The sequence below is a fragment of the Lagopus muta genome, chromosome 8, assembly GCF_023343835.1.
Source record: "Lagopus muta isolate bLagMut1 chromosome 8, bLagMut1 primary, whole genome shotgun sequence".
NCBI lineage: Eukaryota > Metazoa > Chordata > Aves > Galliformes > Phasianidae > Lagopus > Lagopus muta.
Window position 1 is genome coordinate 19591135 of NC_064440.1, and position 25298 is coordinate 19616432.

General features: G+C 38.6%; 1 protein-coding gene across 3 annotated transcripts in view; it reads left to right on the plus strand.

Annotated features, from left to right (window-relative positions):
• The window catches only part of MAP3K20 (mitogen-activated protein kinase kinase kinase 20), an 87716-nt gene that overhangs the window by 13860 nt on the left and 48558 nt on the right, over positions 1–25298 (plus strand). For all 3 annotated transcript variants that reach the window (XM_048952481.1, XM_048952480.1, XM_048952482.1), the window contains 5 exons: positions 14595–14682; positions 18867–18968; positions 19734–19799; positions 20799–20827; positions 20938–21075. In XM_048952481.1, the coding sequence (XP_048808438.1) occupies positions 14595–14682; positions 18867–18968; positions 19734–19799; positions 20799–20827; positions 20938–21075 (423 nt within the window). The remainder of the gene's footprint in view (positions 1–14594; positions 14683–18866; positions 18969–19733; positions 19800–20798; positions 20828–20937; positions 21076–25298) is intronic.

Consider the following 25298-nt stretch of genomic DNA (forward strand, 5'->3'; position numbering starts at 1 on the left):
GCTGTTTTTCCAGTGAACTGTGCACCTTTAATCTTCTAAACTGAGGAGGAGACTTTTTACTTTGATTTCTTGGCGATGTGTCTGCATGCGCTGGATAAAGTATGTAGCAACAGATGGATAAAATCCAGAGCTGTTGAACTAATTTTGCTCTGGTCACATTGCAAACCACTTCCCTGTTGGTGCTGTATTTCTGGATGGAGGACTATAATTTCTCACTGACGGGGAGTAAGGCTCAGTCCTCCCAAGGTAAACAAGCATACCACTGTTACTTAATAAACTTAAAATGTGTGGTGTGAAGCCTCCTGTCTTTTTATTCTTATGTTATCTGAAATGTAGTAAAAAGGGAGAGATTCCTTGCTTGTTCTAGGCCGTTACTGGGAGGAGCAATGAGTAGTGGCACTAACGGGGTGCCTTAATAAATTCTTTCAGAGTAAGTGACACTTGATTCTGTGACAACACTGGCGTCGGCTGTTAGCACGAGTGACATGTTCATTGCCTTGAAACTGTGACCCAAGTTTCCTTTTTGGGAAAGAAAAAACCCATAGACCCCTTCAAAGACTAGGGCAGTTGCTTTGTTTGTCTTTTAAAATCTGTTTCTGCCTTTTTGCTTGGTCAGTGTTTAGAACCATTAAAAAAGTAAACGTGACATGAGGACCGAGATCCTGCAGCTAGAGCTCCTCTATAATTACATATTCGGCCACAACAGTACAAAGGAAAATGAGAGTCCCTTTTTCTTTATGTACCACATTTCAGTTTTCCCTTAGGTTTAAATTGGCATTTTGGACTATGTTCACTGGAGCCACTGAAGTGCTTATCAGGAAAAGAAGGAAACAGAGGGAGGGAAAGAAAGATAGATTTCCAAATGACAACCTTTTGAATAGTCCAAGTTCAATCCCTAAAACAAAAAGTGGATTCTTTTTTTTTTCTAAATAATGTGCTCTACAGTCTCACCTCTCATCTTGAGAAACATGAAAGAGCAAGTAAAAGAGATGACCCAAATCACAGAGTTCCTTTGAAAGAAGAAATTCAGCTGTTTTGAACACTTACAATCAAAGGAAGTGGTTTCCCTAATTACATGAACTATGTGAAATCTCTCAGAATAGCTCTTCCACCCCAGGATTCCTTGCACTTTAGAAGTTTGCATAAAAGCTCACATGGTGAATCAGATGCAAAGTGTTTGATTCAAATTTTATTAGACAGAAGTGAGCATACATTCATATCTCTGGGTTTGACAGCTGGTTGGGTTTGGGCCACAATCCTGGTTTTTGATGGATTTCAGTCCTATACTTTAAAATCTTTCACTCTTTAGGTTCTCTGGTGAGATGCCCCTTTCAAGAGAAAAGTGGAAATGAAAAAATGGAGAAGGGATAGAGGGGTGCTTTTGTGAGCTTTTGGTTGAGGTTTCTTCACCTTGATTAGGCTATTCATTGTTGCAAAAATCCATCTCTGTATACAGCTTTTAAAAGAATGAGGAATTAAATTCCTTCAGAATTTAAAGAAGCCATCCATCTTAAAATACATATTTTGGAGAACTGGATCTGAACTGTATAATTTCAGTATACTTCTGGTACCACCATTTGCTTCAACCTGTCAAAATGCTGAATTCAGTACAGCCTTTCAGCAAAAAGTGGATCTGTTCAGAAGGCTGTTATACCTTCTGTTTTCTTTTTGTACACAAAATGATAAAGGTACGTTAGTCTGAACTAAATAGTGGCTACATACAGAAACATGCAGAATACTTGTAAAGGCTTAGCATCTGTTCATCAAGATTTCCTTTTCAGAAGAATGGTTTTGGTTTTTTGGTGGTTTGGCCATAATGGGAACAAAGCGTATCATTAATGAAGATCTTGCAGCAATGCCATGATAATTTGAAAATATAAGCTAAAGTTAGATGCTCCATTTACCCAACTGAAATGCTTAGTTGTATTAGAACTCCAAATTTTGCCGAATAGGAGTACAATTTTATTTCTTCCCCCCTCCCCAGGAAATATCTTTATTTTGCTAACAGGTTTATTACCTGCTGACATAGTTAGATTTTAATGAAAGTTATGAGTGTTAGTCGCAAATCTGTTTGTCCTCTAAATGCTAGAGATAGGTATCTAATCTTTATCCATTTAATACTGTGATACTTCCTTGCCAAACAGTCCCTGAAACTGATAACACAGGGCAGTCCCTGAAGATGCAATATTAAGATTTCACTCACTAGTGACTGCATAAGTTATATTTTCCAAGTTTGCAGTAATACAATCATACTTGCTCTTTACAACAGCAATTTCCAAATGGTCTTCTATTTTCCCTTCAGACTCAACTACGGTAATTTTACCCAGATTTGATAAAGACAAAGATAGTTGAAGAAATTGGCACTGAAAGGAGGCATCACAGCCCTCTCAACTGCAACAATTCAAACACAAGAAGGGGAAAAGCCAGAAGGATTCTGAGTGCCTCCTAGGTGCACAGGGTCAGCCAAACCCTCTTTATGGTAACCCATAGACTGATCGCAAGATGTCACTGACTGTTTGAAGAGGAAGTGTTTCTTTGGGTGTTTTCTTTTCCTAACCAGGCTGTATCTTTTCTGTAAGAGGTAACCATCCTGAACTCCAATTCTTACTTTTCTGTGCAGAAGAGAGGACTTTTTGTGGAATCAGGGACACGTGTCATAGAAGTGAACACCAGAGCAGTTGTGCTGCCAGTACGGTGTGCAGCACATTTGCAACAAGTACTGCAAAGGTGGAGAAATTCTTGTAGCTGTACAGCACTGTGGCAGGGTGATGGCATGATCCAAAGAGCTCTGCCCGTGCCATCTGGAGAGCTGTGTCTCGTGATCAGCTTTGCTGAAGCATGGTTTTCTTGGTTGAAGAAGAATCTTTAAGGTTTTAAGTGTTGTCTGTCTTGAAAGTGGTGCGGAGAATTGTACATGCTCATGTCATTCCTTGCTGGGGGGTTGATTTCCTTCTGCTTGTAAATTAGAGCAGTCCTCAGAGGAGGAGTTGTTTACCTCTGGCACTGGAAGGTGGGAAGCAGTGGTATGTGCAATGCTTTTATTCTTCTACCCCAGAAGACAGGTTCCAGGTTTGAACGAGCTCTTTATCAATGAAGCAGCACATAGCTCCTGAGCCCTGGACCTGTCATCCTTGTGGTACTCCAAGTAGAAACAAAACAGCAAGCATGTGGGGACAGATGAAGGAAATGTCACACGTTGAGACCTGTCTGGCTGAACAGGAGAAGGGACAATTATTTGGAGATGCAGGTTGGTTTTGCTGCATTTGTTTACATAGCTGCAGCGTGTGGCGTCCTCCTCAGCTTTTCAAGTACAGCCCATGTGAGAGGGGGGTTTCATTATTACAATGCATACCGTGAGCCTGGTCCTGAAGTTCCAGTGAGTTCATGAAATACCACATTCCAGCTACCTTTTTACTGTTTAATTCATTAGATGACCTCGGGAAGCCCAGGTCAGAATGGCAGGGGAAGTAGTGTAAGTGAAATGTTTTGTAATCACAAAACAGATTATCTGAATTTTTTCACTGGCTTTTTAAATATTCTTATTTCCCATTGGGTTTGTATGCATCATTTATTTCTGATTTCTGGATTTTTTTCTAATAAAACGATGAAAGACAAAATTCAAATAAGTCTGGAGGAGCAGATTACTGGAAGTAGAAACAAATGGAGAAAAGGCAAAGCTGACTGCAAGATGTTCTTTCCTGTTGCGCATTTACCCCCATAATATACTGTGGTTACGTAGTGGAGTATTACTGCAGTACTGTTGTTTTTGCGTTGTGGACTGTTTGTCTGTGCAAGTTAAAACAGTTCTCAAAAAACATTTGGTACACCCATAGTGTCAGAAAGTGAAAAGTAATGGGAGATGTGATGCTGTGATTCTTCCTTGTAACTCTTAAGAGAAAATTCATCTGGTTTGCATGCGTTCTCATTTATCAAGCCATCACAAAGGTACTTCACATTTGGATGCACTAAGTTGTGTGATTTCACTGCACCTTGTACATCTGCTGCATATAAAACTTAGAGCCACTGCCTTCACAGGGTACAGGATCACTCTGTAAATAGTATTTGTCACTCCTCCAAGTAGAATGTTCTAGATTTTCAGTTTCTGCAGTGTTCAAAGATACTGGTATTCAGGTTACATCTTTTAAAACTATTTTGAAACTTGTTGTAACATAGAAATGAAAATAAAAGAAAAACAAACAAGAAATAAAGGTTTATTTTCTGAAAACAAATTTTGCATAACAAACAATAGAAATGGAATGGTTCTTAATGTCATGTCTTTGTAAGTAGGTGGCTATGAAGAAGTCTAGATAAGATAAAGAATGTACCAAAGAGAATGAAGGGAAAAACTGAACCTACATGAGAAATATAAAGTACAACAGTGTTGTAAAAAATGTGTTTTTATGATATTAAGTCTGATTTATAAATATTGCAAGTTTATTTCTCACAGTGTTTATTTTGGGCATTGTTCTGTTTGAATATTTTTAGTCTTGATGGCAAAAGATTGAAATTTCATGAAGGCAGCATGCAGTAAAATAAAGATTAATGTACTGTACATAATGGTGAGAACTTCAGATTTCAGGATTTTTGTCTTGGCTCTTTTTTTTTCCATCACTACCTAGTAGGAGTGGCATTTGAGCCAAGTTTCTAAGTACAATGTAATTTTCAAATTTTCAATCTTATATAAAGAAGAGTGACTTTTCTGGAAAGCAGTTGAAAAATTTTTCCTTTTCATTTTGTGGGGAATGGTGCCTGTCATGGTCTAGGTGCAGGCATAGCTGGAGAGCTGCAGAGAGGGCTGTGGGTCTGGCTGTTGCTTGCTGGGAAGGCGCTGACTGAAGGGCAGTGATGCTCAATTGAGAAGGAATGAGTGATATTTTTGTGGAGTTTCTGTTGTGTCTCCCCAGAGGCTGTTGTTAATCTAAGCAAGGTGAAGGGGAGATAGATCTGTCTGTAACCTGAGGTGGGATGCTTACTGCTTAAGTATAGGAAAAACACTTGGGAAGTCACAGAGATTGTTTGTTCCTCTGAGCTTGGGAGGAAAGTTGATTTGTTGTTCTTACGTGATAAAACCGAAACTGGAAGCAGAGTCATAGGGAAGGCTTTTATGTACGAGAAATTTGTACAGTTGCAGATAAAACTGCTGATGTGTGTTGTTCCAATAATGCTTTAAAGGAATGTACAGCAGTCAGAGATCCAGATTATAATGGAGGCTTGTTCTCTTGAGATACTGCAAACTTGTGCTGTGATGTAAGTAAATGTGTCACGAGCAACACATCTTGTCTGTGAAGGAGCCTCTGATGCTTTGTCTGTAACTGGAGACTACTTTTTGTGTCAGCTTCAGCTGGTCACTGCTAGAATTTCTGTGCTGGAAGTTTTGCGTCTTCAAAGTAGGTGGTCCCTGGGTGGGGTGTGATTCTTTGGTTCTCTGTAGTCTCCGAGGGGGTATAGTTTTTGAGTGATAACTGAGTGGGTGCTTTCTACACAGCTCTTAGTCCATTTGGATAGCAAAACCTCACATGGCTCCCCAGCAATTGCTGTTAGAACGTAATGGGCAAGTATCATATATTTTCTATTCTCATTAATGTCAGCTCAGCCTGTCCTGTTTGGGGAAACTTGTCTGGAATTTTAACAGTCACTAGGGTTTCAGAAAGCTGGGATTGTTTAATTTGCAGGAGGCTCAGTGGAGACCTTATCACTCTCTGCAGCTCCCTTAAAGGACGCTGTGTCGAGGTGAGTGTCTGCTTCTTCTCCCGAGTAACAATGATAGGACTAGAGGGAATGGCCTTAAGTTACATCAGGGAGGCTTTGGTTCTGATTGGATTATGAAGAATTTCTTCTCAGAAAGACTGGCGAAGTGTTGGAATAGTCTGCCCATGGGGGTAGTGGAGTCATCATCCCTGGAGGTGTTTAAGGAAAGGACAGATGTAGTACTTAGGAATATGGTTTAGCAGTCAGTGTTGGTGCTAGGGGGGATGATTGGACTTCCAACCTTTATGATTCAGTGAGTCTAAGCACTGTTGCTATCTAACTACAGTAGGTTGGCCTTAAATAACTCTAAGGTAGGAGTAAAGTGAGTACTTATTAAGAGCTTGACATTATTTTTCTTAGTCAAATTACAATTTCTGAAATTGTGTTTGAGAAAATACTTGAGTGTAAATACAACTGGTTCAGAAGAGTTGAGCAGGATCCATGACTACAGCTGCTGCAGTCTTTGTTGGAGTCCTAGTGCTATCTGTACAGCAGATGCTGTATAGAGATCAGACTTCTCTTTTAAACTGTCTCATCCAGATCCCTTACTAATACTCTGTAATCTCAGGCTGAAAATCAGTGCTCTAGTTAGATAAACACGGACTTTATCCAGACACCTCTTTGATACTATCTTCTCTTCTGCTGCTTCTAAGCACTGCCAGAATTTCCTTGAGAGGGGCTCAGTTTTGCCCATCCCTGTTGTACCAGAACATTTTTCCACGAGCCCGTATGAGATTTGTAGTGACTTTGATCTTGTAAATAATTTCCGCTGATGTTTTTCCATTTGTTCATAACCAAAAGGTTATGTTGCATATTAGCCATGATAACCATGATATTTTTGGCTGAGGAATGAGAATTTAGATGAAGTGAGCAGGAGGCCAGAAAGTTTTCATATTTCATTATTCCTTAGTATTTTAGAAATGTTATGGGGTTTGTTGCAGGCTTATGTTCAGAGTGCTTGAGAGTAAATGCCAAAATTTCCTGACATTGAGAGGAGAAGTGACAACTACTGAAAAGCAAGTGCTCTGTGGGAGCTCAGGTATTTCAGAGGTGCCATTGAGTCCGCTAATTGATTGCTTCTACTCAATTGCTGGTGTTGTGTTGCAGTTGGAGACAGCTTGTTACTGTACGTTGGCCTGAATGAAATATTTATACTCATTTCTAAACTCCTAGACCACTACAGATACATTGTTTATGAAGGTTCTAGGGATTGTGAGTTACTGTGAAAACTACTCTTGCTCCCGGCATGTCTTCATCAGGTGCCTTAATAGTACTGAATGCTGATGCTACTCAAGCTGTGTGCTGTTCCTGTGGGCTGTGTCTGGGTGTAACAAATTTTTATTTGAAATCTGTGTGGAAATTAGTTGTTTGCTCATGATCTCTGTGCTATTTTTGTAAATTGCAGTGTAGCTGTACCTCAGAATGCAGTTTTCAAGCTTATTAAGCCTTTTGTAAGGATATCCTGCAGACAGTGCACTTAATTTTATCTTAAATGCTGCGGCTTTTGTCTCTTCTCTGACTGATAGCAAGTTTTTAAACCTTGTCACAAAGAAGACCGTGTGATTCTGTGATGCCTTGGTAACTGCTGGATGGGCTCTGCGAGTGTGCTGTATTTGGCTGCTGTGTGGCAGTGGCAGCACCAAGCCGGTTAGCTTCATCTGAGTCCCTTGAACTGCATAAGGCAGAGGGTCTGCTGCCATGTTGCTAGGAAAAAGATCTCCCTGTGATTTTGGGAGGGCTCAACCTGCTTTCCATATGCTGAGCAAACCTTTATTTTGCAGTAGTTTGAAGGACTTGTTCCAAACTCATTCGGTAGTACATCTAAAGTTATAATACTCAAATTATCCTTGAAACTGCTGAATTTAATGCAAATAAACTGCAAAGGTTTGTGTAAAAAGTTACCGAAGACTATAAAGCTCAGTTTTCTTTTTGAGAGGCTCGTATACATTTTCTAATACATGGTAGAAATGAAATGTTTTAAAATAAATTACATAAGATTGTGTGAGCCTGTAATATCACATAATAAATTTATGTCCATATCATTTCAGTGCATTATGCTATGACAGTTTAACAGACTTGTGGTATCTTGGTAATGTGCTTTTTCTTTTTTTCCCCCTCTGAGGCTGCAACCTCAAAGTCAGGGCAAGCTATATTAAATTGTCTGTTTGTGCCACTCCACTTAAAAGGTGTGATGATAAAACAGATTTACTGTAAGACGAGTATTACTTTCCTTTATATTTCTTAGAGTTTCTGGGACTTGTAACATTGTAGGACATGATTTTGGGTGCAAATTTGCTGCTTTCAAACATTTGCTCAGTCAAAATGCTTTTAAAAATGAGTTTTGTATGTCATAATAGATGTACTTAGGAGGATGTAATTCTGCTATTGATAACACTGCTGTTGGTGTCAGTGTGAGAACATAATTTTATCCTTGTTTTCTAAGATTTACAAAAGAATATTCCAGTAGACTGCATATATGACTGTCTTCTAAGAACAAATACTGATAGAGTTTAAACTTCTTGTTAATAAGCTATATGGAGTAGCTTTTAACTGGGATAAGTGATCCTACAAATGAACGTGAAAAGAACCCCAGCCTCACAACTGTAATACACAAGAATTGCTTTAAGTAATGCGAGTGCTTTTCAAAATAGGGGATAACTCAGTTCAGTTGGGAGAGTGCCCACACTCATCAGAACAAGTGATAACTTTTATTTGCACTTAGAAGATCTCACTGAGGATTCTTTGGCTCTGCCATGTTGATGTAATTTTCATCTTGCTTTCTTGTTATCAGCGACAGTTTAATAGATCTAACAAAATTTCTCCTAATGGGATTATCAGTGTGCTTTGCTTATTAAGAACATTCTTCTTGGGGGGGTCCTAAAGTGCAAAACTTTCATATTAGTTTCTTAGAAAAGTTTATGAGAAAGCAGTCTAAACTGTAGGCAAATTCATAAATGTTTAGCTTGTATCTACTTGGATTTTCTATTTAGTGTTCAGAACTGTAGTAATTGCATAATATCCCTGCTGTATGATTCTTTTTAAGAATTTCGTACTGCTGAAATTCTTTAGGTATTCCTTTATTAATTGCTTATTTTGACTTGAAAATTTGTTTCCAGTAATAGATAGCTGTCCAAGACTGTGGCATGATAATTATCCAAAAGAGCTAAGTTACATAAACTGTTTATGTGTCCTGCTCATTAAGATTTGTATTAAGTTTAGCTTTTTAGAAAGAACAGAAAGAATGAGGTAATAAAAATTATTATCTGGCTCCTGGCAAAAGTATTCCCATGTGATTGTATAACGTATGTGTCAAAGCATATAAAACTTAAACGTTGTGTGGAAAAGTATTCTTTTTTTGGGGTGGATGATTTGTCAGCATTGCATATAAGAAATTGGAAGCCTGTAGGATTCTAAGATGCATGTTTTATTTGTGTTTTGTATTTGAACTGTAGCATTAGATGCTGATTACTTAGCATTGTACATCTAAAACAAATTTGGGCTTCTCTATCTAGAGAAATGAGTATCATGATCACTCCTTCTCTTATTATTCCAATAACTTTTGAGTTGATTTTCTCTCTCACTGTCAACTGTTTTTTAACAAAGGACTGTGCAATGCTTTGTTCTCACCTTGCTTACAAAAACAAAAGCTTTCACAGAGGAAAGAGGGGATCCTATTCCACCCAAGAGGTAAACAGTCTTGTAAGGAGCAGCGTCATGTACTATATACATCAGTCATTTCACAGAAATGCATTCCTGAGGTACTGGGAAGTTGCAATTCTAATGTGCACTGAATTAATGTATTTTTCATCAGAGATCTGTAAATAAATGTTTAGGATTAATTTGTGCTAGCATTCTTTTTTTAAAATTTGATTGTCAGTAAATAGAACAATTTTAATGAAGCACCAGCTCTTCCAGATGCCCTTTTATTAGACTGTAAAGACGTGAGAGTAGCTATGTTGCAAATCTCCCAAGAACATGACAGAGGTCAAAGCCTCTAAACTGCTAAAGACTTAAAAAAAATGTTTTCAGAGTTGCCTTAAGTGTGTCTAAATACCTTCTTAATAAATGTGACAAACATTTATTTGGAAAAGTAAATAACCAAACTATTGCTCAACGTAATAATAATAATAAATATTAGAAGGCTCTTAAGGATTGTTGTATTAATCAGATTCCTTGAGTGGCTAACCATTTCTAACCCTGTAATTTTGCAGAGAATGATGGTGCCTCTTACTGTGCAATTAACTGATTTGTTAGCAGCAGAGCTGGTTGGTGGCTGGCTACCCTGATGGTCTCGCATTTATTTCTCATGTTAATCCTAAACCACAGTGGAAGACCAGGGTGGAAGACAGGCAGTACTTAGTCCTCTCCAGCCAGCCACTCCACAGGTACCCAGCAGAAACAGCGATTAATTTGCTGTGGGACCAGTTTGTCCAGACTTGAACAAAAAAAAGTCTTTTGATGCTGAGAAAACACTGTTGACAGATGTTGTTTTGCAGATCAAGCTGTGCTGGTGGAATGGGTTCCTAGCCAAGCTTTCAATCGTCTTGACTAAAAGCACAAGTTAAAAATTTCCTAGCCTACTTTCAGAGCAGAGTAACTCCAGCAGAGCGAGAAGTTTGGTCTTTGCTAACTTCAGCTGAATCAGGACCAGGAACTCTGACGAGAGCAGCTGGTGCAAGGAGCTGCAGGCGACAACACAGCTGTATGCAGAGTGCCTTGGTCTGCATCCTCTCACACGTGGCTGCAATTAAAGATCTGACGATAAGGCCTTTTCTGCATTCCGGGGTAGTGCCAAATCAGCACTGGATGGCCATTGCCTGCACCTGCAGTCAGCACAACCTTGGAGATGTTGTCAGAGCTGAGTTGTGTGCTGCTCCTTCAGTCCCTGTCAGCATTGTAGTTTTACCTGCAGAAAACATTGAAGTTGCAAGTATTTCTGCATAGCTATTTGTACTAAAAACGTGAGAGCAGTACTAGCAGGTCTCGAGGCAGCTGTAGTGGCATGTCAGCCATAGATGAGGTAATTGACACTTTCACATACGTCAATAAGGAGAGATTTAACAGGTATAAAAATAAATTATCCGTTAAGCACTACAGTGCGTAATCCAGACTGGTTCATAGGACACAATTAGTTTGTACACTTAGGGTTTATCTTAATTTCTACTTATACTGTAGGTTTTTGTGAATATCTGGTGGGTTTGATTTACAGTAATACTACAAGAGCCAGTAAGTGAGTATTCAGTTAGAATGTTTTTAACGTCTTTTGTTCTGACCTTGACTTTCTTGATAGTGGTTGAATGTTATAAATAGTGGATTAGGTTTGTTTAGACTCTTGAATACCTCTGCCTTTGAGAAATGACATCAAGTTTGTCATAAGGGAAGTCTGTCAGCAGCACTCAGGAGAGGCATATAATTTTACCTGTACTTGTGGTGTAAATACAGGGCAGGTAGTTTTAGCATGGTTTGTTGATCAGTAAATCAGTACCAGATTGTGACTAAGTTTATCATGAGACTAAGAACAATATTCAGCTCCATTGCAATCAGCTTGTATGCTTGAAGAACTCTCAGAAGTTTGCATTGGCATATTTAGGTTCTACTTTTCCTTCAGTTGAGCCTCCTGTAGTTCTATTTCAATCCAACATTTAAAGAAATTAAAAAAGTAATATAATGAAGTAACTAAAACTTGCTGCTTGCCATCAGGGTGGCTTTAGGAAGGAATTTCTTGCTCACTTAGATTGTATAAGATAGATAGCAGCTTTACCAAAGTAAGTGAGCATGTGATATCCAAGCCAGTGAGAGCTGCCATTCTTAAATGGCCTCTGGAGAGATATACGCTTGGCAGGATTTTATTCCAAACATCTAGGCATTTAGGATTTAAGTATGAGTCTGATGCTTAAAGGTGATTCCAGATATTCTTCTAAGTGCCTTTGAAACACCAGTCTTTAACCAGTACTTTGTAATTTGCTATGTGAAGGTTACAGTCTTTCATTGAAATATGGTACCTTCTTCTCAAAAAGTACAAAAGCTTCAAAGATGTGGACTGACTTGCATCTGGTTCTCACTGCAAGGAGAAAGCGTCCTTAAATTGCCTAATATATTTCACAGCTGATCTACAGCAACTGAAAAGAACAGAAGATGAAAGGAATAGCCTAGAATGATTAAAAGTGTTTAGAAAGGATCTATTTTAAAAGTAATGGTCCTTAGGAAGAGTTGGCAATTTTTCTTCCTATGATTCTTAATTTGAGATATCTGTGTGCAATTAGTAGGTGCTTTTCCTCATACTTAGATGGAAGCTTGCTTTGGCATCTGTTAAATCCCATTTTAGAATCTGGACATCATTTTTAATATGATTATAATAGCTGCAGTCGACACAGCATTTCTTCAAACTCCTAGAATGTGACCTTAGTGTGCAATACACTGTAAATAAAATAATCTTTGAAAGTAGTTCTTTCTGAATCTTTAAGTAATAAGAGCAGTGCAGCCCCTCCTGTTGCCCTGTGGCTCCAGTGAGGCCCTCGGTGGCCCAGTAGCCCATTGCCAGGCAATTTGTGCCCATGGGGTCTGGTACCTCCTTGCATGTGCTCGTCATGTGGTGATGCAATCCTTCTCCAAAAGATTTGTCTGGTGCTGCTTCTAAATGCATAATGCTGCAGGAATGTTACATGTGGGGCCAGTCATTTAATTTTCGAACAGCCTATTTTGGTAGCAGGTGGTGTGCTGTATTGAATTCATGGATTTTATGTACTATACAAGAAGATAGTTTTTATCTATTCTTGTTAACCTACATATTCAAGAAAATACAGCATAAATGGCTTGTCCAAAGGTGATTGGGGCCTGGTGTGCCTGTCTTGTTTATAGCAGTATTCAGGTAGATAGTCAAGGAGTACTGGGTCTCCTGGTTATCTAGTGGGAACGCTGATAGAGGACATTCCGCAGTTTAGTATTTCCTGAAGTAATTTTAAGCATAATACAAAAGTTTTTGAAGCACAGTGGCCTTGGGTCTGCTAGCATGTGGAGATGCAGTTTTGAAGGAGTAGGCTGCCATCTCCATTCCAGAGGATGCTATCAAAGATATTGGAGGGCACAGCTGGTAAAATAGGCATTGCCACTGCTGCAGAGGTCAGCTGTCCAGGAAGGCTGGTGGGAGGCAGCTTGGAGGGTGGAGCTGCTGCTGCCAGAGCCCTGGCTGGCCCTACACATCCTCCGTCACATCCTGCCACTGCCTGTGGGAGTGTTCATCAGCAGCTGAGGCTTCCCACCTTTGCTTACACAGCTGCCAGTTCTTTTCTTTGATTGCCTTGTGGGTGAATTGTGTCCTATGGCCTACTACAGTATGATTTGCTGAAAACGCCATCTGTTTTGAAAATGACTTTTCTGATACTGTGAGAGATCTCTCTCTTCATAGTAGCACCATTTCGCTAGCTTGCAGAAGAGCTGGTGCAACCCAAGTTCAAAGCTATAGTTTGAGATTTAAATGAGTATGCATAAATGTTCATGCATTAGCTGGAGGTGTGAATTCAAAACTGTTGAAGTTACTCAGAAAAGGCTTTAAACAGCAACTTTAAACAACAGTTAAAAATATTTGAACCCTCTGAAGCTTGTATCTGTGGTTGTTTATTTACCCATGTATCACTGTTCCAGCTATAAAACATAGGTAAAAAATTGTTGTTTTGCAGTGTCTTTACATTTTTTACAGTAGCGCTAGCTACTTTAACATATTTTGCTGCATCAAAGCTGTTAGTCTTTCTAGATTTCAACAAATCTATACAAAGTGAAAGCCACAAAGGAGTGTAATTGGCAGTTCTCTATGCAGATTTGCGAAGACTCACCTTCAGATAAACAGCAACACTCTTACAGTCAGTCAAAGGATCTGAGAAGTGCTCTGTTAGAAGGGATACTTGCTAAGTTCAGAGTAACTGACAGTAACGTTTTCCTTCTTAAATGCACGACTGGTATGAAGTTAGCATACTCTCGACCTATTAGTCTGTAAGTAATGCTCCAACTCTGGTGATTCTGTGATTATCTGTATTTGTACAATACATACTTCTGTTTAAAAATTTGTTTGCAAAATCTTTTGAGTGTTTATTTTAATATACTACTAAAGCAAAACCACTGTGAGGTCTCAAAGGTAATATCTGTTACTTTCCCTCAAAAAGCCTGGTGGACTGTGTGATTTAATGGCTGTGGATGCATTTTCAGTATCCTTCAGTCTTTATCATACCTAAAAACATTTTTCAAGTGGAATTCAAAGATTCTGTATATTTATCCAGAATTTCTAAACATCTTCTAATCATCAGAGCCTGCGCTGAAAAACAGTTTCAACCGCACTGCTGGCTATTTGGCAATCTCAAGCATGCTTGCTGTGCATGTTTGATTAGACCTGCAATGCATGCGTAGCAAACTCCATGTCTCCAGTAAACATCAGATTGAGCTGTATGGTGCACAGTATGCTCTCAACTGCCTGGAGCTCTGGGCTCACTGATCTCACAGTGCTCTGTACACAAACACAATTTTTGGGTTAAACTTCTACAGCCCTGCCAAATATTGCAGATCTGTCTTTGAACTGCATTTTCTAGGCCTTCAGATTTTTACAGAGACCTAGCGTCTACATCTGTGCCTTGATATGAAGGAATAGTATGATCTTTTTTTCTGAACAAGCTAAGCACTCATCTACCAAACTCACACATGAGGTTTCTACGTTCTAGCCATTTGTGGGTAGTCTTTCCTAGACACGTATATGTATGTGCGTACATATATATGTTAAATATTTGTGTATTTCCACTGGAGTCTAAAATACCACAGTAAAGGCACCATTCTTAATTGTCTGCCTTTTTTATTTTCAACAGGCAGAAATACTCAGCGTGCTCAGTCACAAAAACATCATTCAGTTCTATGGAGCTGTCATCGAACCTCCAAATTACGGCATAGTTACAGGTAAGGATTTTCATTTGATTTTCATTATGACTCTGTAAAACTCTGGTCTTATGAGTGGCCTCGAAAGAGGCAACAACATTTGGCACTACGGTTCTGTTTATTGGGTGGCATCAGATGCAGAGTAGATGCAGCTGCCAGAACAAAGCACTCGTATAGCTGTAATCTGTCACCTGCTGGGCATATATGAAGATATCCAGAACCTGTTCTTTGTGTGTAGGTATCTCCAAACTGTAGGCAATATCTTCTGCTTGTCAGCCTTTGCAAATGCTGGCCCTAGCCAAGGTTTCATTTTGGTGTTAGCTATCTCCAGGGCATCTGCTGGAAAGGATCCACCCCAGATTGTGTGCTGGAAAAAACACAGCTTCTAATCAGCTGTAGAAATCCCTCCAGTGGTGCACAAAACCTGTGGAAATTCACTTCTGCCTGTCTCTTAGACCTTATGTTAACACCATAGATGGCAGCATAATCCTGTGGTAGCACTTCTGAGATGCACAACTGCTTCACTGCTTATTGGATGTCGCAGTTTTGAAACCAGTACCACCAGTACTCCAGAGATGCATGAAGGATGATCTTAGTCTATACTGCTCAGAGGTTAGACTGATGATATCATTATCAGACAGGAAATTAAATACCTTCTTTATGTAATAAAAATCTTAATAAATCAAGTAATATAGCTATAATTTCTAATGCAGAGGTAATAAGTGCAAACTAGAGAGCAGACTAACAAAGCAAATGTGTGATCAGATCATCCAGAATGATGATGTCTGGCTCAGAAAGTCCTCAGTTGCTCTCACAGAAGGTCAGTGTTTGGAGAAGGTCATTTGACATGCTTGCTCATCACTGGACAGAGAACAGCTGAAATAGTTCATTATGTCATTGGGAATATGGACCATCTGTGTGAAGGAGACTGTTCTGTAGTCCTCTTTGTTACTGGAAGAGGTCTGAATCTATTCTGGTTAAAGAAAAGAAGAAAAAAAAAAAGCATTCTGATTTTAAACGGCATTGGCTTCTCCCTGCAGCTTCCAGACTTGAGTTCCTTGGGCTGAAAGGGAAGTAAGGCTTGATTTCTCCAGCTGTTTTCAAATGAGAGAATGGAGACTTAGGAAAAAATGCTAATTGTGCTTGACGTATCTCTCTCGTGTGTGCTCTCTCTTTGAGAGAGGTTTTTACTCCTTGATCTTCTGTGTAGTTTTCAGTGCAGCAGTCTTAATCCTGTGGTTTATTCAGAGATCTATGTCCTGCCAGGGAAAAACCCAAATGAGAAAAAAATCCCGAGAACCTAATGATTCTTCAGAATGATGGAGATGAGGACATTCAGTCAAGCATATACTGAGTATTGGCTGTACATAACATCTTATGTGGGATTGTCAGAGAGTTCTCTGGGACTGCTCTGTCCAAATGAGAAAAGCTACATCTGCAGTCAAAACATGTACAGGGATGTATGTAGGTCACTCCAAAAGTAATTCCTCCTATTTATTTCCGTGGAAACCACTACAACAGATAGAAAGAGCACAATAGCACTGATTGATAGAGTAAATTCTCAAATACAAAACACTTTTTTTCAATACGGTCATCACCGCTAGCTATGCATTTTTGCCTGCCATGAACAAGAGCCTGTATGCCATGCTTGTAAAATCTGTGTGACTGTCTGGAACGTACCTTCTCTGTCACCACTGCTGAAATGTATCTCTCACTGCGCTCACATCCACCATTTGGTCTCTATAAAAGTTCAGCAAGTGTCTATGAATGTCAGTGGGTGCCATTTCTTCCGCATAGAGGAATTCGTTAACAAACCACTGCTCCGTACGCACTTACATGTCAAAGGCCATTTTGTCAGATTCCTCCTCTGCTGCCATTTGCCACATGGCAACACAAAATAATGGAATATTGGCAGGAAAGTTCAACCTCTACAACCATCTGCCTCTGACATTGAGGACCAACGTAGTTAAAACATTTTTGGAGCAGCTCTTTTATCAGTGTTACAACTGGTTGTTGAGCCCATTGAGCTGCTAACGTGAATCACATTGTTTTAGATGTTGCAGACTGCAAACAGCAGTCTCGGTGTGTAGCTTTCAGGTCTAGGTTTTGATCACTGCTGCCTCCTCCCAAAGGATTTTTAGTGCTTATGTATCCTATCTGTGCAGATGCGTACAATGTATCCCAGTCAGTGGTAGAGCGAGTCCAATTCTGCATTCACAACCTTACTTTCTAAAGCAAATACCTCTTTTCTATCACTGAAAGAAATTACCATGGCAATGTAATTTCCAAATCTATAATTTTGTGGTAGAATCCTGTGGCACAATACATACTAGGAGAAATAGTGAAAAATCAAGCTATATCGCTTGAAGATTGCTTGCCTCTGTTCGTACAGAGCAGCGAAGGGCTTGGGGATCTCAGTTATCCCTGACTCTGGTGGATCAAATTATGCATTGTAAAGGCATGCAAAGCATGCAGGCAGACTATTCCTGAAGAATCCATTTATAAGACACATGATGACTTCATGGGTAAAAAAAGCTGATGTTTTAATTGAGGAAATGTGCAGGTCAGCATCTTAGTTCTCTTTCAGTGACATCAAAGCAACATGCCTGTCTCCTGCAGAGCCTCCTTGCAGCAGGAGGTCCTGCAGCAATGAACCAAAACTAACTTGCAACTAGAGCGTTTACTTTCAAGGGACTTAGTACTTATTCCCTCATTCCTTTCATTTAGCAACAGAATCTTCTCATAGGATATACCATATTCTGGGCTGCAGATTCTGTCTTGACCCACATGGTACTCTCCCAGTGGTTTTGATCTCATTGATGAGGAGCAATATTTACTTTTTATGCATTTAGCCTATGATGTATTGTTCCTTGATTAATACTATTATAAACAGCAAATTGGATATATTTTTTGTAGTCTGAGAGGAGAATGATTTCGTTGCTGCTTTGAAATGGCAGATATGAAGCATTTCAGTTGTAAACCAGCTGGTTTGCTTCATGCCCTGCTGCTCATGGAAATTTGCCCCACTTTGCTTCAAAGTTAGACCTGTAGTTTCTTCCTTCCTTCCTGTGTGCTTTTGTTTTTGTTTTTTTTTAATTAATAAGTGATTTTATCTTCTCTGTTCCTGCATGAAGAGGTAGAAAAATAAAATTTTGTCTTCATTTTCTACTACCGTTTTTTCTTAACAGAATATTATATATTTAATACTTGATTTTACTATATAAAAATAAAATAATTGTCTTTTGTTATGGGGCATAATTTAAAGGCAGTACTTCTCACCACTGATGACTGTCCTCTTTGGAAACAGCAGTAAGGATCTGGTACCACCAGTCTCTCATCTCTTAACTGCTGTTGTGACTGGGAGAAGCAACTTCACTGTTCAAATATGGAAGAATTTTAAGTTATATAAAAGTAGTGCTGTGGGGATTTCAGTTGTTTCCAGTTTCCCAAAGTCTAAATGTAATGAGCTTGGTATTCCAGTTCATAGCCCAGTGGACTCTGGAAGTCAGATTGTGTTCTGTCTGACATGCTTGCAAACACTGCTGGGCAGAAAAAGCCTTTGCTTCTGCCTGCAGGATCCTGCTGCGGGTTTCTGTAGGTGTAGATGGAAAAAGTTAAGAAAAACAACTATTGGTGCTGAACAAGGAACATAAGAAAACATCTTGCTTTCTTAGCTGTGCTGACTCGTCCTGAGCTGAGGGAATGTAAAGCAGCGAAAGCATGCCTCTATTTGCATACAGTCTGTAAAGTCACAAGTGGACAGAATTGCTCAGCGGCACGTTACCATTTTTACAGCATTCTCTCTCTGAACAGAAATGACCCTCATAAATCTTAAAAAAGAAAATAATCACCAGAATCTTTCGTTCTGGAATTGGAACTGCCTGGCCTGAGCTCTCTTTATACCAGAGCTTTCTGATGCCTTTTCATTTTAAGTCTCGTCATTATAGATGATTTCACATTTCTTTTCCCTTAGCAGTAGGTATGTCTGTGTTGGGACAGTCAGAACGGACTTTTACTCTCCTGTTGTGTTACTAATAGTGTTATTAATAGTGTTAGTTGCTGAACCCAAATTCTTTGTCATTAAGCTTCAAAGAGCTGCTTTTTGGAACTGGCAGAGTTTCCATTAAGGTTTATAGTTCTGGTGCAGTGTTTTAAAATGTCACGTGCATTTATTTTATTTATTTTATTTTTTATTTTTCTAACAGAGTATGCTTCTGCTGGCTCACTGTTTGATTACATTAATAGTAACAAAAGTGAAGAGATGGATATGGATCATATAATGACCTGGGCAACTGACATAGCTAAAGGTAAGCAAGACCAGACCAGTGATGTCTTTTATTTTACGCAGCAAACAAATGAAGATACTTTCCTTATTAAGTCAGGAAAGCTTTCCTAAACTACTTTTTTCAAGTTGTCAAAAAAAAAAAAAAAAAGGCAAAAGAAGAAAAAGCAAAACAAATGAAAACAACTGTAATTAACACAAAAAGCAGCAACAACAAACTCATTCACTGTTCTTTTCAATATGTTTCTTTGTTGTTCTAAATCCAAAATCATTTCTGGAGTGAAAATGCCTTCTATGAGCTGGTTTTATACTTCTGGTTTGCTCCTAAGCCCCAAGAGGACAATTTTGATGTAGTGTAATTATAAGGCATAATTATCCTTACATTTTATTTGAATTGGTATATTTAAGGAAGCTGGTTCTTCACAAACATGCTGACATTTTTCACAGAATAATGCAGAGCCTTTGTGCTCTCTGTGGCCATACAGGAAATAATGTAAACTACTGAACAGTGCATTCTTATCTTAGCTTCCCAGTGCAGAAAATACATTAGAGAAAGTAATTAAATATGAAGTTAAGAAGCATTAGCATACCCATGTAGGTGTTTTGAGCATAGCTTAGTTTTTTTTCACTCAGAGTAGGTTATGCGGACCTTTCCTTCTCCTGCATCTGGCCTTCATGTATGTATGCCAGCCTGTAATGGGGACAAGAAATTGGAACTAAAAAACATGACTGCTGATAAGTAATGGCTACCTTCAGCCTGCCTAACTAGACTATTGCTTGTTTTGTGTAGGCATGCACTACTTACACATGGAAGCTCCAGTCAAAGTAATCCACAGAGATCTGAAGTCCAGGAACGGTAAAGTAGCAGTAAAAACAATAAAATGTTCTGTATTTACTTTTAGTTGTTACTGCTGCAATCAAGTCTGTACCTGAGCTTTGTGAATGTGCAGAACTAACACCTTGGCTGTCATCAAGCTACACTGGCCATTGCTAAGGCACAGAAAAGCCTGTTTGAGTGTCACTCCTTCTCTACATCCTGACACTGTTGTCTCTGTTACTGTCCTGGCATCATTTAGTGCACTGTGGAGGGCTCTTTTCAAGTTGTATCTGGCTGACCACAATAGTGTCCATCTTACCAGCTGTCAGACATTGCCTGGACATTCCTCACTTGCTTTTTCTATTTGAAAATGTTGAGTGCCATGAAGGACTGTTGTTCACTGGATGTAATAGACTGGATAAGGCCTGTAATTTCTAGTCTGAAAATCTTGTCACTATCATGGTCTGCTTTTGTGCAATAACTACTCAGTGTGGAGCTGCACTGTTTTAGACTGTACCTGGCAGTTGACAACCATTAACAAAACTTGTGAAATACTGATTTGAAATGAAGCAGGAACTAGTAATGGGACAGGAGGAGTACAGATATTAATAATGCATGCAGAGTGATAATAGGCACAAAAAAGCCTATTTGTATGGCACTATTTTTATTTTTTTTTTTAACTTTTCTCTCCTTTTTTCCTTTTTTTTTTTTTAATTGTTGTTAAGCCTAACTGCTACATTGGGGATAATGAAGCTTATCTACATTTTAGTTATAGTCATCTTTCTACCTTTGAGCTCAGTAGGACCTGAAAAGTTTTGAAGTTGATCAGAGGCTTACATGGATTCAGCAGGTGTTCTTCAAAGATGCTCAAAGAAACCAGGACAATCATGCATATTTGTACATCCTGTGCCGATTGGATCATTTTTCTTGATAAAGTGGATTTCTTTTTGCTGTGAAAATGTATTGTGTTTTGCTGTGAACATGTATTGCATTTGTTTTTAATAGCATTCCTGTAATCTGTTGTTTTTTCATTTGTAGTTGTTATAGCTGCTGATGGCGTGTTAAAGGTATGAACACTTCAATTATATTAATTATGTGAGAGATCCTGCTGCGTGACTTGATATTTTGATGACTAGTAAATGAGGTTCATGCTCTACTATCTTTTTATCTTTGCCAGATCTGTGATTTTGGTGCCTCAAGGTTCCATTCACATACAACACACATGTCATTAGTTGGTACTTTTCCATGGATGGCCCCAGAAGTTATTCAGAGTCTCCCAGTGTCGGAGACGTGTGACACGTACTCATACGGAGTGGTGAGTGCCTTTTATTTCTCTATGCACAGAAGCAGAACTCCAGTGTGACATAAATCATGGGATGCAAGAACAACAATTCTGAATAAGGACAACAACAACAAAAAAAATCAGACTTTTTCAAGACTGACCCATAATTCATAATTATGTGCTTGAAAATGATAGGAAGAGCAGCGTCTTGCATGTTTAATAAGACACTTATCTGATTAGATTAGCAGCATGCCAGTGTGGGAAATGCAAGCTTTACCACAAGTATTTAGCATATGTCAGAAGGCTTGCAGGAGCTACTGAGCAATCTGCATCATTAATCTCTGCTTATGTTTTAGTGAAATAAGAGGGAAAAGTTGTAATAGGTATATACCAGGGCTTTCCATAAAACAGGGTGTCACTGAGTTAAGATGAAAAAGGAGGCCACTTTTCCTTGCTTACCTGTTTGAAAGACCATGCTGTCATTAGCAGGTAGCTGAGAGAACGGAAGTTGAGGCCCAATCTAAAAATACAGTATGGGTCTTCCTTTTATGCAAAAGGGAAATAACCAGTTACAATGCATCGCAAAGTCAGGTTTGCAGGTGTAATTGTGAAGTATTTCATTCTGCCTGCAGTCAGATTCTGATGTGTTTTTACTCTGCAGTGTGAAATAGACTAGAAATTACTCTCCTGGTCAGACCAGTTCTAAGCCAGGCCCCAAAGCCTTTCTATTACAACAGTACTTTAGGGGAAAAGAGAAAGGAAGCGGGGTCCTACTCTGCGTATGGATCTGCATACATAACTTTTTGATTTTGGTTTCAGCAGTGAGAAATTGTTTCAGTACCTGCAAAATATTGCCTCCTTCTCTTTGAAGAGTTGATGGAGATGTAAGGTTGTTGGTTTTAAGCTAGTGACTGTGACCACGTATAGCTAAGCTGATGGTTCCAATAGAAGGTTACATAAACTTTTTGTCAAGCAGTTGTTCATAGTGTTAAAAAAATAAAAAGATGATGTGAGATATCCTAGCAATGAAAGACTGAGACTTTGTAATGGGAGAGAAGCCTGTATTGGCAGATTTAAAGTATTTGCTTGCTTAACAGAGCTAGGTCACAAATAGTAATAGAACATAAGCTAACAAATGTAAATGTTAATGTAAACTGTTACTGGAAGCAATCGCATATTATCCACTGAAAGATAACATTCCAATTCCAAAATAAAGAAAAAATGTTAGAAGAGAAATGTTAAAAATGGTCTTACAATTCAGAACTACTCTCATCATCATCTTGGTGTGATTGACTTCAAGTAATATTCTAGAACTGGGAGAAAGTAAGCAATTGTTTAATATTTTCTCATGTCAAGTATTACTAGAGCCATAGGAACAGTATGTTGTATTGAGTTTATTTTTCCTTCTCCAAAAAGTAAACCTCCTTTGGCAGCCCTGTGCTTGGAGGCAAAACTCAACTACCCTCAGTATGAAAACAGTTCATTGTTAGTAGAATATGTTAATGTGGTTACAGGTGTATAATGCTACTTCAGTATGCCTAATAATACCTGAACCACATGTTTAATATGTTGTTTTTGAGCTAATGTGCTCTAGTGTGGATAGAAGCTTGTGAATTCTGAAGCACTTAGGAATGAATTCATCTTTGGATAACTCCATTGCCACATCTTGGAACACCACTGTTTTCATAGGAGATGCAAGGGGAGAAATGATGAATAGCCATAGCCCAGATTCTCACTTGATAAAGTTACTGATGTTATGGAGCTGTCAGGAAGCAGAAAATTGTCTCAAAATAACACTGAAAGCTGGAATCTCCCTATTGTAAGTGTTGGACTACCAGAGAATTTGTTAGGAGACTGAAAACAACAACACAAAAATCTTCAAAGGAGTTTTTTTTTTCGTAGCAAGTGATTATCATCTGTAAAAACAACATTTAAAGAATCGCCTTTGGAAGTGTAACACTTGCCAGCAGCTTTTGTGTTGGAGAGACAAATCTGCATTTCTTAAGTTAAAGTCTTGTTAACAAAGAACAGAATCATTTCAAATGTAAACTAGTAAGATGCTAAGAATAGATATTCTGTTCACAGTAATTGTTACCATACCCGTAAGATTTCTATTTCTTTTTTTTCCTAACTTTGCTTTCTATAATTGAGTCTGTGATTTTAAATGTTCTGCTTAAGCTTTGTGAGCACTTTGTCCATGAAGTACTAGTCTTTCTGTCACCATACAGGTCCAAGTTGCTCTTCACCTGGAATGAACTTGCCTCATTGCAAACAGTTACATATGTGTTTGTAGATAATGTTCATATTAGTTTGTCCTGCTCTTTGTGGGCGGAGGAACAGTTCCATTAATTCTCTTTGAGATAAACAGCGAGTAATTTATAATACAGCATAGTAAATGCTAAATCTAAATGTTCCGGATTTATTGTGATACAAACATGGATCTTGCTCTGATTCTCTTTTCTAATCCATTTCAAAATGCATACTCTAAACAACAGACACCAAGCGCTGCAAATGATCAACCCACAAATCCATTTAGATCAGTAACAGTCTTATGTCATTGTGTGCAGAGCTCAAAAATGATCCTTTGCTCCTCTTCCACATATGAAAGTGTATGTGGAATCACAACATTCCCCCTAAAAACTGTTCTGAAATCATGAAGATAAATGCTTGGGATATGTTAACCTGGAAAAAGTGTTTGTAGTGGACTGCAGTGTGTTTGTTATGTAAGTACATTTAATCACAGAAGGCTGTGTAGGTGAATATTTTTAAATGCAAGAACAAAAAATTAAAAGCATTAATTGACTATTGGTACACTGAGACTGAAGTTCAGTGTAGCAGCTGTTGTGCTCCTAGCAATAGATCATGCATTGCTTTAGCTATGAGGACATAGGTTATTTATAGAGGGAATGTTGGCCAGCTCCAGGGGCTATCCCTTACTCTTTTTGAAAAGAATTATGAGATCTTTAACTTCCACTTGGATCAATCCAGAGGAGACTGACCTAATTTTCAAGGGCAGTACCTCTAAGAGAACAGCACTTTCTGCTTATGCCTTACTTCTGATAATTGTAACTCCTGAGACTCGTCTGTGTGCACTTGCCTACACTTTCCTACCAGGAGAAAGCATTTCCAGAGTGGGAGGATTTTTTTTTTTTTTTTTTTTGCTTGTTAGTTTGTTTCTTCTTCAAATCATTTATTTGGGTGTTTCCTGTCTTTTATGGCTTTTGTTGGTTTTGAATTGGGGTTGAGGGATTGGACTATATTTATTCTTTTTTCTTTAGATCATTGTCACATAGTTGACAGGATGAGAACTGAAATGCACAGTTCAGCTAATAGAACTGAGGACATATCAATCTTATTCTCAGCTTCATATATGGAATGAACATTCACATCTTTGAGTCTCAACCTGTTTCTCTGCATGCAAAGAAGAGCCTAAAATCTTCAGAGGCCACAGCTTACAAACCATTGCATTAAATGATCTTGCTTTGTTTTCCATCATTGTGTCTGGCATGGCTATTTCACTGTGAACACCTGCTGTCTGTCGTCATAGGGATGTTATGTGATCAGGAAAGCTGGTGATCCTTACCATCAAAGATGGGAGGGGAAGTGAATCATGTCAGTGTCCCAATTAAATTATACCAGAAATGGAAGACAGATTAATTTCCATATAAGGTGAGCTGAGAATTTAGTTCTGAAAATGATCAGTGTGCATCTTGAGGGGAAAAAAAACAAAACAAAACAGGTCAGGGCAAGTCAGATTCAGGAGCACTTTTTGTAGCTGTATGAACGTAGGGACAGGAAGCATCAAATGGTAAGGCAGAAGATACAATTTGCTGTTTTTGTAAGACTAATAATACTCTCGTTCACCCTAGGTGATATTTCAGAGTGGGGTATGAAAGTTCTCTAAGATACTTACATGTCACCCTCAGAAGAAAAGTCTTAAGCTTACAGCAGTAGCCTGGATATGAAATTTGCTTTGTTGTAAGAACATTGCTTTAAACTTGCATAAATAAATGCAAGGATTTGTTTTTTATCTTCTGATACTACTAGTGAAAAATGAGGCATTAAGAAAAAAATTTTGTGTCTTGTGAGATTGCTGTTCACTCAAACTATATGTAATCTTGAAGTGTTTCGAGTAATCACTGTTCATTTAGGAAAGTAGTGATCCGTACAGGCAGTGGAAATAAACACTAAAGGTGTCATGATGCAGAGTTTAGTACAAAATGTTCCACACAGACTTGCGTGCATGAATGAAAGTA